The sequence below is a fragment of the Caretta caretta genome, chromosome 3 (assembly GCF_965140235.1).
Source record: "Caretta caretta isolate rCarCar2 chromosome 3, rCarCar1.hap1, whole genome shotgun sequence".
Classification (NCBI taxonomy): Eukaryota; Metazoa; Chordata; order Testudines; family Cheloniidae; genus Caretta; species Caretta caretta.
In genome coordinates, this window is record NC_134208.1 from 135,461,008 (window position 1) to 135,473,060 (window position 12,053).

The 12,053-nt window shown below is 45.5% G+C and overlaps 1 protein-coding gene across 1 annotated transcript in view; it reads left to right on the top strand.

Annotated features, from left to right (window-relative positions):
* The first annotated feature begins 900 nt into the window (after nucleotides 1–900).
* Nucleotides 901–12,053, top strand: part of TBCE (tubulin folding cofactor E) — a 55,089-nt gene continuing 43,936 nt past the window's right edge. The window contains exons 1-3 of the mRNA XM_048843818.2: nucleotides 901–1,005; nucleotides 3,507–3,644; nucleotides 5,560–5,644. Of these exons, the coding sequence (XP_048699775.2) occupies nucleotides 3,545–3,644; nucleotides 5,560–5,644 (185 nt within the window). The 5' untranslated portion in view covers nucleotides 901–1,005; nucleotides 3,507–3,544. The remainder of the gene's footprint in view (nucleotides 1,006–3,506; nucleotides 3,645–5,559; nucleotides 5,645–12,053) is intronic.

Sequence of the window (12,053 nt, forward strand, 5' to 3'; positions counted from 1 at the left end):
AATGTCCCCGGCGGGCCGTGGGACCAAGGTGGAATAAAGGCTGGCCCACCGGGGCTCCTCACCCTCTTTAGGTGGAAGATAATCCTGCCATTTGGTATCGGGGTGGGACACGAGGGTGAGGAAGTGTAACATATGGAGCATGAGTGTGTACAGATGGTTCTGGCCATGGTTTGAAACCGGACCGACTGCAGGGTATGTAGCTGGCTCGGAGTGTGGGAGCAGGGAGGCCGGGGGGGGGGCTCACGGAACAGGGGCCCAAGAAAAAATGTCCGGAGGGCCAGGGGTGAGGGGTGGGCGGGGAACGCCCTCTCGCAGGGCTCGCCGCAGGAAAGCGAGAGAGTTGGGTGACAAAGCGGCCATCACTTCCTGGAGTATGCGCCTAGGGGTCGGAAGGGTGGAATGCCCCAGGCGTTGTCCGAGCGCGCAGGGCTCCACCCAGTCCACCTGCCCTAGTCCAGGAGGTCTCCGACTCCGGCAGTTTCTGCCAGGACCAACCTCTGACACACCGAGGGAGACACCACCACCTGCACACGGATGCTAGTGGGGTCGCAGCTGAGCCCTCCCTGGCCCAGGCTGCTCACTGCAGCCCCGAGAAGCAGCGGGCTGGAATTATTCGCCCAATCAGGAAACGCACCGCAACCAACAGCCAATCAGAAAAGAGCTAACTGCACACCTTCCTCAGCGGCTCCTCGCCGCGATGCATCATGGGATTTGTGGTCCGGGTACCTCGCAGCTCCACATGAGGAGGGACTGAAGAACTCCCCGGAATTGCCCCGGAGCCTCTACGGCGCCGACTCTGTGACTATAGAAGGAGGAGGAGCGGTTTAGTGTTTCCGACGAGGCGACCAATGGGGAGGGGGGAAATAGGCGGGCATAGAGCGCTTTGAACCAATGGGAAGGCGGCGGGGCGGGGCGGATCTCTGTCGGTTTGGTTGGGGTGGGAACGGTCCTTACCGGGAGGAGCGCCAGCCTGCCGGGGAGCAGGGGCGCTGCTGCGGGACTCAGGTACCGGTCACAGCGGCCAGCGGGGAGGCGGGAGCCGGTCAGGCTTCGGGACCCCCGGCCCGGGGACACGCAACGGCCCCCGCCCGCCCTGGGGAGCGGCTGGGTCCCGAGCCGCCCAGCTCCGCCGAGTCAGCCCCTCCCCGGTTCCGCGCGGGCTGCTTCGCGCCGGCTGGCGGGGCGGCCCCTCCCCGCCGTGCTCTGGCGGCGCCGCTTGTGCAGGGACCCCGCGGCCTTCTCCCGGCAGCGCGGGGCGATGGCCTCAGCGGGTCTGTCTCATGTGAGCCGCCCTGCCCCATGGTTCCAGCCCCGGCCTCCTCGCAGGGCTGCACCGCGCGGACCCGCTGCCGGGGGTGTCCCGGGGCCTCACTGCTGCAGCCCAAGGCTTGACGGGCACATTCCCTCCAAAGGAGGGCGGCCTCTGCCCCGCAGACTTAGCCCCCACGGGGGCCTCGCTTGCGGAGCGCCCTTGTTTGGATTTGGTCTCTAGGGAGAACTGGAAAACCTGCTTCCGGCTCAAGCTCTCTCTGAGCGGGGAGAGCCGCCTGATCTCGCCTCACCCCGTACAAAGATTGTCACCCGCATGGCCATCACTCGAGCTGGTTAAACATCTGGAGCAGTGGTTTTCAACCCAGTCAGCACCCAGCTGTGACATCCTCAGGGCCATACGGGTAGTAGAAACATAACCCACAGAGAGCTGCATATGTGGCCCACCCGGGTTAATAGGTTGAGAACCGCTGCTCTGGAGAGTTTCATTGTCTGTCAGAACACACTAGTCAGGTTTACTGTATGCAGCCCTGCTGCAGGGCTGATGTATCTTATCCACCATTAAACGAAAAAGAAAATATCTTTTGTGTAAATTGCCTGGCTTTGGCTCTGTTCTTAATGGATGGTGCAACAGTAAGCATTGTATTGTTTGTTATAATCCATGCAGAATGCCTAGCTTTGAAGAGAGGATAATTCCCTTACCTCATAATTCTGCTTCTTTGAGCATATCTGACTTGAGTCTCACTCTCAAATATGCAGTTAAGGGAGCTCTTGCTTCCTGTTCTTGAAAGGCACTAATTAGCAGGAATGCTCTGAGACTGGAGCACGTATAGGAAAGCCGAGTTTTTGAGATTGGTCTGCTGGGGAGTGGTTCTCAAACTGTGGGTTGGGACACCAAAGTGGGTCACGACCCTGTTTTAGTGGGGTTGCCAGGGCTGGCTTAGACTTGCTGAGGCCGAGGGCCGAAGCTGATGCCTGAGCCCCACCACCTGGGCTCGAAGCCTGAGGGCCTCAGCTCTGGGTGGTGGGGCTTAAGTTCATAGAATCAGAATATCAGAATTGGAAGGGACCTCAGGAAGTCATCTAGTTCAACCCCCTGCTCAAAGCAGGACCAATCCCCAATTTTTGCCCCAGATCCCTAAATGGCCCCCTCAAGGATTGAACTCACAATCCTGGGTTTAGCAGGACAATGGTCAAACCACTGAGCTATTCCTCCTGACCCCCGCCAGAGGCCCCGTGCCTGGGACTGAAGTCCTGGGCTTCAGTTTTGGCCTCTCCCACAGTGGGGCTTTGCCTTTGGCCCCCCCAATTCTGGGCCGCTGGGTTCGGGTGGGCTCAGGCTTCAGTATTCTCCCCCCCGCCTGCCCAGCCCCGGAGTCGTGTAGTAATTTTTGTTGTCAGAAGGGGATTGCGGTTCAATGAAGTTTGAGAATGCCTGGATTAGAGCAGTTGTTTTCAACCTTTTTTCATTTGTGGGCCCCTAAAAAAATTCAAATCGAGGTGCGGACCCCTTTGGAAGTCTTAGACGTAGTCTGCAGACTCCCAGGGATTTTCTGCAGCTCACAGGTTGAAAACCACTCTTCTATGGTAACAACCTTTTGCGGACCCCTTAGACATAGACTTTGGACCCCCAGGTTGAAAACCACTGGATTAGAGGGTCAGTCTTAAAAAATTAGGTGGAGTTTTCTGCATTATCGGAGGCATGAAACTTAGGAGTGAAAATCGTCATGATGGTCTTTAAAAATTAGAATTAGGAGGTAAACCACAATAAGAAAATACCTGTGACTAAAAAACTTGCTGAGTAATAAGTGTCATTTCTATAGCTATTCAAGCAACAGTAACAGAAAAATTAGATTTCAGAGTAGCAGCTGTGTTAGTCTGTATTTGCAAAAAGAAAAGGAGTACTTGTGGCACCTTAGAGACTAACCAATTGATTTGAGCATAAGCTTTCGTGAGCTACAGCTCACTTCATGGGATGCAGCTCACGAAAGCTTATGCTCAAATCAATTTGTTAGTCTCTAAAGTGCCACAAGTACTCCTGTTCTTTTTAGAAAAATCAGAGTGAGATGCAGGGGAGAATCTGTATTTGCCAGACTGAAAGGTATAAGACTGATGGAGGAAGAATTTTATTTTCTTGTCTCTAAGAGGAAATTGTGAACAATGAGAAACAAAACCAAAAATTGTAACTTAAAAGCACTTGTGTGTATTGGTCAGCAATGTTGTTTCCCTTTCCCCAGATCCTTAAATAAGTGCCTTGGACTGCAGATTTCTCACAATGACTAGTAGTGTGCCTTCTGATGTGCTTGGTCGAAGAATCCTTTGTGATACAGAATATGCAACTGTGAGGTACGCTGGTAGTGTTCCTCCCACAACAGGTAAAGTTAATGTTTTGTAAATGTAAAGGTTAACTTTTGCATGAGAAGCTACTAGCTGTAGATCATAGTGCCATTTGCTATCTGTCTGGTTTTGTTTACTAATTGATGCAGATTGGCCTACTTTGCTGAGCAGCTCTGGTAACTTTGCAAAATACTGTTAGCTTCAGTACAGCCTCATTAGTACTAAAACTTCCAATGGTTTCCTAATACCTAAAATGAAATGGAATTATTTTTTAATATAACTGATGATGTGGTGGAGTCATGACAGTATGTTAGGAAGGGGAGAAACTGATTCCAATGACCAAAAGCCTCACCCGTATAGCAAACCATCTTATTCTTAGGATAGTGACCCGTTTACGTGTACTGACCTTTTTATCCTAAATGGAATGTAATGTTATTGCAAGATCTCTTGCTTCCAACATGGAGAAATGCTATCTGGGGCATACCACTTAAAGCAACTCTACTATGGAGAGGTCCATTACTCTCTTGGAAAATACTCATTGGGTGGGGTAGCCAGGGAATGTTGAAGGGAGAGGACAAGAGATGGCCTAGGGCAGTGTTCCCTCTAATTTTTTCCATCCATGTGCAAAATGAATTTTGTTATGTGCACCATGTTGAGGTAATGTGCGTATGTGCACCACCAACAGAAACCAAAAACCTAGGTGTAATATATATGTTTTAAAAAAGTTACCATAGGGATAATTACTCCAGCCAGGACAGGTTAGGCATTTTAGAACTCATTACTGAAAGAATTAAATTTAAGTGTAAGAGAAATAAAACTTATGAAATGCATAGACCAGTCAAAAAACTAAAATAACACACTTTGAAAGAAGTAACAATAATAATACAAGTATGTGTTGGGAGGTGAGTGTGAAAGACAGTGTGTATGTGAGACAGACACACACATGGGGGGTGGGGGTGTGTGTGTGACCGAGAGATGCGCGTTGCCCCTTTAAGTACACTGCCATTTTAAGTAGATCAGAAGGTTCAAACACAGCAGGAGCTGCCAGCAAGCTCCCTCCCTCCTGAGCCCTGTCATGCCCACCACTTCTGCTTTGTGGAGTTGGGGTCAGGGGGAGGGGCACCAGAAGTGCTACACCAGAAGTGGCGGCACTTGATAGCCTGCCCAGCCATGTAGCTTAAAGGGAATTTAGGCCTAGGGTGAATATCTTGCAATAAACTCATAGATTAAAATTAGTTTTCTTGTCCTACACAAACAACAAAAGTGTGTGGTGTCTCTAGAACTCTTTCTATTAGAGCTTTGGGGTATGTGATTTCCTAAACAAAATACTTTTTGACATTACTTTAATTTTGAGGATGCTTTCTGATTGAGGTAATAACAGCCTGGGCTAAACAAACTGCTAGGTCAATTTCGTAACTCATTAGCCCAGGAGAGAGGGTATAGATGCATAATTTTCCTAGCACTTGTAAAGTTTGACGATTCTCTCTGTGCTGGCACAGACCCCCATTTGTGGTCCTGGGAGAGATAATAGTCCCTCTCCTACCTTTCTGTAGGACTATGCATAGCCCTGGACCTCTTTCCCTGCTCCTGTTTTCTCTCTCTCCAGACGCTTGAGCCTTTCTGAAGAATTCCTTTAACAGTTCAACATTAACAATCTCATCCAAAGTATAGTTTTTGTTAAAAATATTAACTACATTTTGAGAACTAGGAGGAAGAACTTTGCAGAAACATTTTTCATTGCCTTCAAAGTAAGTGTGGCAACTTTTAAGCCAAATCAATTTTTGAATGCCAGAATTATAGGTGGGCTTGTAAGTAGGGCTTTATATTGGAAATTGGTACTATAGAGAGAGGTTGTATACCCATAATGAATCAAATGTACTGGGCAGAAAATATCTGAACTCCAAATTTCTATTTTTTTGAATCAATATATTATTATTTATTATTATTTTTAAGGTCTTTGGCTTGGAGTAGAATGGGACAGTCCTCAAAGAGGAAAGCATAATGGCAGCTATGAAGGAATACAGTATTTTAAATGCACGTAAGTATCTTCTTAAGAAGATTACATATTTGACCAAGACACACAGGGGGAAGAGAGAGATAAACACTGATCATACCCAGGAACAATAGAAATGGTGAATATTCGTAAAATATTCAGAGTTCTGTCCCTCAGTATTTAGGGCTTGTTCTAAGGGCCACTGAAGCTGCATTAAATCCTAGAGGCTAGATCCTACTTCTGGCTCCACTCATCCAAGTGGATCCAGTTGCAGGATCTAACCCATAGACTAATATCAAGCTGCTGGCCTGGAGGTTCTCGTGCATCTACAAGGTTTGACTTCTGGGCACTATTACAGGTGGTCTTTGGTCACTCTGTGTCCTGGAAGGAGTAGAGGGCGTTTAGGCCCTGTAGTAAAGTGGGAAAATCATTGTGTTCTGCTGACTGTTTCCTTATGCAATTCTGTGGTGATGTTTAGTTTTGAATATAGCTAGAATTCAGATTTAAAATTATTCATAAATGCACTTCAAGGGGGTATACAAAATAATACTACGATTTCTTTCTCTTTGGTTTGAGGGGGAAGACGTTTGTTGTCTGATGCATTTAATAGACCATATTGGCATGCATTTTTTGGGGGGGTAACAAAGCCGGGTGAGAGCAAGCATAATATCTTTGACTTCCACTCTGTGTAAAACCGGTCTTTTATTCTTCCCTTCTTTAATTCTTGTCTGATGTTACTATTTTTGCCTGCCATTGTTAAAATTCTTTAGAGAGCCTTATATTGTATTTAAAAATTCAGTTAGTATTTTGTAATTTTGTGTGCTTAGAAAAAGGGGGAAAACTTGCGGACGTTTTAGTCTTCTGTGCTCCCAAGAAAACTCTTTAGAAATGCAAATTGTTATCCTTGTACAATTTCCCCAGTCTGGATCAAATTGGGAGTACTTGCATCAGAGTAAGTGGTATGGTGGCTTTTTTTTTAATGTAATGTCTACATTGATGTAACATTAAGGTTATAAATAACACTCCCAAGTCAAGAATTGCAGAAGGCAAGTTGCTCAGATTGTACATGTGGAGTATTTTGGTACAGGTTACAGAGGTAAAAATTGTACTCGAAGTACATAACACATGATTAAGCACAGGTTAATATTTTTATCCAAACTTTAAATCTTGTGTTTCCTGACTTATGGGTCTCCGAAATTAAGATTAAAAATTCTGGTAGAAATTTTTAAAAGGAAAATTATGCTGACCTCTTGACATCATAATGTTTTTCTATAATAATTAAGAGTTCTGTGTAGAAGACCTCTTTTTATTATCATGGAAGTGACTGATGTTGGAAACAATGGATTGTCACCACAGATTTTCCCTTCCCTTGTGCAAAGCTGAGATCTATCCATCCCCGGTGTATTAAAGTCTTTGGAGATTTCCAGAGAAGAGATTCTCACCTTCTTGTCACTTTCTTGTCTCCTGAAGTTCTCAATAATTGCCACAGGGGAGTTAACCTATTGTTAATACTAAAAAAAACTTTAACCAAAATTTAGTACTGTTAAATAGTGTAACAAGCTTTTTTTTATCAAACTAAATAATCAAATGTATTGCCATGAATATTTGGAGAGGAAGGGCCAGTTTTTTCTATTCCGATTTTCTTTTTTTATGTTTTCTGTGAATTTTTTTTTTTTTATTTTAGTCTTTTGTGTTTTACCATTGGAAATGACTGCTGCGGCCAAGTGACAGAATACAAGATAATTTAAATACCATCTGTGGTTTTGCAGTGGAAACTTTATGCTTATATTTAATGTAGGAAGTAAACAGACTGCCATTCCCATAACAAATCTGAATGACCATCTGCTCATGCTAGTTGATTTTAGAAACTGAAACTTCTTGGCATCTGCAGATGAAGACTTTTTGACTTGTGTATGACACATCCAGCTCAAATCAGTAGGAAAAGTTTGTAATCTCTCTTCCAAAGCACAAGCAATGAGAGAAGAACTTCATGGTAAGGATTTCCTTCATGAAAATGAGTGAAAACTGGCAGTACCTGCCTTACTCTGACTCACATAACAGGAGATACGTGATATTTGGGACACTTTGTTCTCCCCAACCCCACCCCCAGCACAATATATAGTTGTTCTCCAAGTACCTCCCAGATATGTTCTCAACTTGTAGGCTGCAGCCAGGCCTGGTGTGGGGGACATGATCATCCATCTTTCTTTATGACTAGATGGGAAGAGTCTTGCCACTGTCTTCTGTTAGAATGGGGTTATGGTATAGAAAAGGATGAGAATCACTATTTTAGGGTGTCCTATAGAAACAGCAGTGCATGAGATGAAGCATATTTCTCTGTTTATTGAGAGAGAAACTGGATGTAGTTTACCCCCAGGTCACGTGTCCCAAGAGAGCCATAGGAATCAAATGGGAAACATCAAGATGAAGGGTGATTCCTACAGTTGTATCTAGAATTCAGTAGCATTACAAGACTCTCTAAAGAACTTGCTTCTCTCCTTCAGAAAACCTGGTGTTCTGAATTCTTAATGAGGGACAGCAGTTCAGCCTCTCCTTGAAGCTGTAGAGGAGTTTACCCATTATTTTGTTTAATGACTCAAATGAAAAATAAGCTAATGTTCCCCAGAGGGATTCCAAAATAGCTATTGCTCACCCTTAGCAAAGAGGCAGAAATAGAAGGGATGGATTCTGTTGGCTAATGTAAATCACAGCTTTCAGCCTGTATCTTCTAAAATTCAGGACTTATCTGGCATGGAAGCCCTAGAGGTTTCATTATCAGAAAATGAGGTGATAAAGCTAAGCTTATTCTTTAGAAGAGAAAAGGGGGAAAATTATACAGCTCTGAGGGATGGATACTCTTTTGCCCTATATCTAATAATAGTAACTAATAAAATTAGGCTTAATGAAGATAAGGCCATTCTTAATGGAAGAAAAAGAATTACACATTACTGAACTCCTGTTAGCAGAAGTATTCCAGTTGAGAGTCCCAAGACTGCCATCCTTCTTAAATAGTGTAATTCGTAATGGAAGTGGCCCAACTGCTTTGAATTCAGTTGAAGAAAAGATTAGTAAAGAGATCCTCTGTTTCCAAGACATAATTAGCTGCACTCTCCCTTAGGAGAGAGATATAATACAAGTATGTGCAGTGTATGTGTCTGTGTAAGGTGTCCAGCCTGAACAGGCAACTGACAAAGCCATACATACTCCAAAAAGTCTCAACTGATTATATAAAAATACCCAAAGATGATGCAGCTGTAATTTCTCTAATACCAGATATTGTGATTCTATGGAAAGGAAATCTTTGAGAGAATATAATAGAAAGCCAAAACTGTACAGTTTCTCCTATCAAATTTAAAATTTTGTGCATTATTTAAATCTGTTTTAATACCTCTTTTCAGAACTGTGCTTTAATTAGTGTTTCTCTGGCAATAATTGGTTCATGTTCCCCACTCATGAATGCAGAGTATTTAAATTGGAGGTGAGGCTTTCACTTTTCTGCCTCAGAACCATTGTTTCTCTAACTTGGGAAGATCTTTCTGGAGAATACTAAAGTGGATGATTGATCCTGGTAATCAGCCTGATTGACAGCTTGATCCGGGGTCAGGAGTATAAGGGAAGAAGCCTCCATAAGAGAGGGTAGCTGCAGAGGCAGTGTGAGAGGAAGGAATCCAGGTGTCCATGAGAGCCAGGAAGAATGAGCTAGGAAAGATTGTGGATGGCTGTGCTCTTTAGAAGTGGGGTAGGCGTTCCAGACACAAGAGAAAGGGTTGAGGAGGTAGTGGTTAATGTGGGTGAGGACAGGAATGGTGGCACCAGGGAGGCTGTGGTGGAGATGGGTGTGGGATGTGGGGATGAAGGGGGGGCTAGGAGTGGGGCAAATGTCAGAGGTGATGAGGATGTGCATGTGGGACCTAGATTTGTGCTGACTGGCAGAGAGAGAAAGAGGTGCAGGTGGAGCTAATGGGAACTGTAGAGTCGTGAGGGTAGTGAGCAAGGGGATTTGGAGCCAGTAAGGAGGAAGGAAGGGTGAAAGGAGGAGGATGACAGATGCCATGATACAGAAGTGGGGTGTGGTAGATGAACAGAAAAAAATTCATAGATGCTAAGATCAGAAGAGACCATTATGATCATCTAGTCCGACCTGCACATCCCAGGCCACAGAATCTCACCCACCCACTCCTGTGAAAAACCTCTCACCTATGTCTGAGCTATTGAAGTCCTCAAATCGTGGTTTAAAGACTTCAAGGAGCAGAGAATTCTCCAGCAAGTGACCCGTGCCTCATGCTACAGAGGAAGGCGAAAAACCTCCAGGGCCTCTTCCAATCTGCCCTGGAGGAAAATTCCTTCCCGACCCCAAATATGGCGATCAGCTAAACCCTGAGCATATGGGCAAGATTCAACAGCCAGATACCCAGGAAAGAATTGTGCTACACACCAGTCTCCAAGCCCAAGGCAGGATCCCATGCCGGTCCCAAAGCCATTTGTAATTTGTGTTGTGATTAACATGTAAGAGAGGTGGTGGTTAAGACCGTGATTGCAAAAGTGCTGTGATTTATTGCTTGAAGAAACTTTTGAATTATGTGATATGTAATAATTTTTTTTGGATGGGTGGGGAAGCTGAGCATTTAAATTGATCATGTTTTCAAACTATCAGGGGTTTTGAGTGAGAGTTTTTCACATCATATTAAGCTATTTTAGATAGTGATGTGGTTAGAATTATTAGGCTTTTATATTTTTATATTTATAAAAAAAACAGTGAAATTAGCTAGTTAAGTAGGATATGATGTATATTATGTGAAAGTATTTTCGATGCATTTTTTGTAACTACCGTAATCTGCAATTCACTATTGTATGTTTTGCAAAGCCAGTTTAGAAGTAGTTTTTAAATAAATAAGATACTTTTCCAAGTACTTTCTTATCCTGTGTAGGTATTTGGAACGTTTGTGAATACATTGGGGGGAAAGCCTGCTGCCAGTACTAAATTTATCATTAGGGCTGGTTTGTAATTTCCAACTGAAAATTTGGATGCATGATGCCCAAACGATTTCCCCTACTCTTGGTAGCCCCATAATTTCTCAAGATCATCATGTCAGTACGCACAACATGATTGCTAAAGCACGTGGTGTAGTTACATTGAGAAACAGTGTGTCTTGAATTTTGTAGAGGTTTTTTTGCTATGTTCTGATTGGCTGATTAATCCTTTCACTGTGACATGCTATTATGTTGATGACAGTCTTTGTTTACATAACTGGTTACTCCCTCCCAGTTGCCTCCCCACCAACAAATGCAAGTTTCCAGACTGCCTCCCAGCTGACATCCTAACTGCTCATTTACTTCCTGCTGTGTTCTTCACCTGTCTGCCAGCTGATCTTCCTTCCTTCCCATTTACCCTGTATATTACTTCCACAGCTTGCCCTCTGCTGCTTCCTCCTAGCTGACCTTCTGCTGTATTCCTCTGCCTGCTGCTGCTGCTGCTTACCTTTGCTGTGAGTCCTGTCTGCCTCCATATTTACACACTGTGACATTAGCAAACCAGCACAGGTTAAAATTGGCAGCTAAGTAACTTGCATGTGACCCTTAAAGGCAAATTGAGAGGAATTGTAATCAGGACAATTCACTTGTGCGTGGGCATCAAAAGATGCTTAAAAGGACTAATATGCTAGGCCCATTCATTTGTGTTGATAAGAAACCAAGGAAGATGCTGTGTATATGCAGGTAGAATTCTTGTCCCCTGCAGATTTCTTTGCTTCCCCACAGAAAAAGGATGGGGAAGCAAAGGGAAGCCACCAGAGTGGTGTCACACCCCTCCCCAGTAGTGTGGGCATGGCGTTTGGAGCAGCTGGTAGAGACTTAAATCTGGGGATGCCCGGTGGCTCCTACCCTGTGCTGGGCTCAGCTGCTAGTCCTGGCTGGGCTGGGGGAGGGGGAGGACAGGACTTCATCTTCCCCTGCAAGGAGTGGCTGGGTCCAGGTCAGACCCACCCTCCAGAAACCTCTCCCAGCTGCAGGAAGGTGTGCACCCCTCCTGCACCACTTCCTGCCTCCATTGCTTCTTAGCCATGGGGGACGGGGTCACCGAATGGGGAGCGGCTCCACTGTCTGCCCAGCCCCTGTACATCTGCATACCCTGTACCCAAAACCCTGCACCGAGCCCCCAAACCCCCACTCTCCCTGCATCCGGACACCAGCTGAGCCTCTCCCTCTGCATCTGGACCTGCACCCAGACCATCCCCTGCTGAGCCCCCCACACTTGAACCCCCACCCTGACGAGCCCCACCCCCTGCACCTGGACCACCTCACTGAGCCCCAACCAGCTGCACCTGGACCCACACCCCACCTGCACCTGGACAAGCTGAGCTCCAACCACCTTTATCTGGACCCTCACTGCAGAGTCCCATTTCCCCTGCACCCAGAACCCCCCAATGAGTCCCTGTGCATCCAGATCCCCTCTGCA